A 2,032-nucleotide genomic window follows, 5' to 3' on the forward strand; every position below is an offset into this window, starting at 1 on the left:
GTATATAAGGGCGGCTCCTGTACTAACCACACCATCACTCTGCTAACACCTGCCGACCAAGTGAGTGTGTGTGTGTGTGTGTGTGTGTGTGTGTGTGTGTGTGTGCGTGTGTGTGTGTGTGTGTGTGTGTGTGTGTGTGTGTGTGTGTGTGTGTGTGTGTGTGTGTGAAAGAGAAGTATGGTGAATTTACAGTGACGTACAGTGCCAAGATAACAGTCTCAAGAAAGCACAGGAGATGAAGAAGAATATTAAGATTAACAGCAAGAAAAGGAAAATGGAGGAAAAATCTTATATATCCAAAATGGCTGTTTGCAATTTACCTGCAGGTCAATTAAACACCTGTGAGGGCGATTCCTAGGCTCGTATGCTAGTCAGGTAAGGAGGCTCCCTAACATCTCTTCCTTAGCGATTTATTTTTTGGATATGGGTGGTTAATATCCTTTTGTACGTTACGCAGAGTGTGGTCATATTGGAAGGATTTAGACAGAAGAGGATAGTAAGGTGTAACAAGGAAAATAAATCGCATAGGAAAAGGTGCTGGGGAGCTTCCTTACCCAACCTCGTCACGGGAAACGAGGTCACGCTCTTCGATGTGTTTAATTGACCTGATGTCATATGGGAGGGGAAACTATTTACAGCCTCTTTTTTTATTTATCCAGTCAAGAAAAAAAAAAGTTTATGGAATATATAAAAAAAAAAAAGTTACCTGGCTTTTAACACTATAATTAAGGAAGGAAGTGTTGCGTCTCTTCACGTCGCACCTTCAAATGTGGATAAATTTCTGTGTGTGTGTGTGTGTGTGTGTGTGTGTGTGTGTGTGTGTGTGTGTGTGTGTTTTGCTATTTTATGTGTGTCAAACATTTCCCTGTACTAACTAATTGCTTGAAACAAACAAGGTATCTCCAGTCTCTGCTTTGGGGAGTTCGCCATGATGAAGCCAAAACCAACCAATTATTTTTCAACACTCACTGCAACATTACGAAAATTAACAAATGCAATATATATATATACTAAGACTTACAATTTTGAGTCCCATCTCTGACGTAGACTGTCTGTTTGTCTTGGGGATAAGATCGTGTAGCCATTTGCCAAATTTGTATCGGGATTTCACTCTTATCATAGTAGCTCCAGGGGTGTCTGGTTTTAGGACTGACCTCCACTCCTTCTCTTCTCCCCTCAGCCCACGATGAAGGTGTCGGCCGCCGTCCTCTGCCTCGCCGCCGTGGCCTCCGCCAGGATGGCCTACCGGTTCTCCGACGGCTACCTTGACATCCTTGGCGCTGAACCGACACAAAACTTCGACTGCGCCGGCCGCGCCTACGGCTACTACGCCGATGTGGCCACGGACTGTCGCGTGTTCCACGTGTGCTTGCCCGTGACGGACGAGGCAGGCGCCGTGCTGGCCACCGACCACTTCTCCTTCGTGTGTGGCAACCAGACCGTGTTCAGCCAGGAGTCCCTCACCTGCGCACACCAGCAGGAGGCCTTCCCCTGCACAGAGGCTGAGACGCTCTACGACTCCTCCAACGCAGGATTTGGCAGAGTTATCGAGGAGCGGAAATAAGTTTTGGACAACGAGACGACGATCCTTCTCTACCCACACATCCCCGAAATATATATACTGTAACATACTGTGAAATTATATACACTGTAAAATACACTGCAAATATACCCACACTGCAACTGACCTCATGTAACTCTACCTTGGCTAGTTATTCATTGTTTTCCTGGTAAGACACATACTTTCAAATTTCTGCCTATCCATCCACCTGTTTCCTTTTTCTATATTTTCCATCCTGTCCTTGGAGGTCTGGCTTAGGCGTTTGGGGTCACAGAAGGCCTTGTGTTTGCGTGTCGCTGTCTGAATGCAAAAGGTGGCCAATGTTGACTTTAAGAACCAGTGTCCTGTGGAGGCATTTACTGTGGAAGACTATTTCGCCTTAATGAACTTTCTCAGGTTGCTGCTGCTGTACCCCGGCTTATTTAGTCAGGGAGACCCATCGACCACAAGCAAGCAGCCTCCTTCCTGTGA

The 2,032-nt window shown here is 46.1% G+C and overlaps 1 protein-coding gene across 1 annotated transcript; it reads left to right on the plus strand.

The window, feature by feature from the left end:
* The first annotated feature begins 1,186 nt into the window (after window positions 1–1,186).
* On the plus strand, window positions 1,187–1,564 carry LOC145394948 (U-scoloptoxin(01)-Cw1a-like). The gene has a single exon (XM_080268698.1). The coding sequence runs from the start codon at window positions 1,187–1,189 to the stop codon at window positions 1,562–1,564; it is 378 nt and encodes a 125-aa protein (XP_080124824.1).
* The last annotated feature ends 468 nt before the right edge of the window (window positions 1,565–2,032 follow it).

Source organism: Coenobita brevimanus, chromosome 29, assembly GCF_032717465.1.
Source record: "Coenobita brevimanus isolate Jiangsu-jjx chromosome 29, ASM3271746v2, whole genome shotgun sequence".
Taxonomy (NCBI): domain Eukaryota; kingdom Metazoa; phylum Arthropoda; class Malacostraca; order Decapoda; family Coenobitidae; genus Coenobita; species Coenobita brevimanus.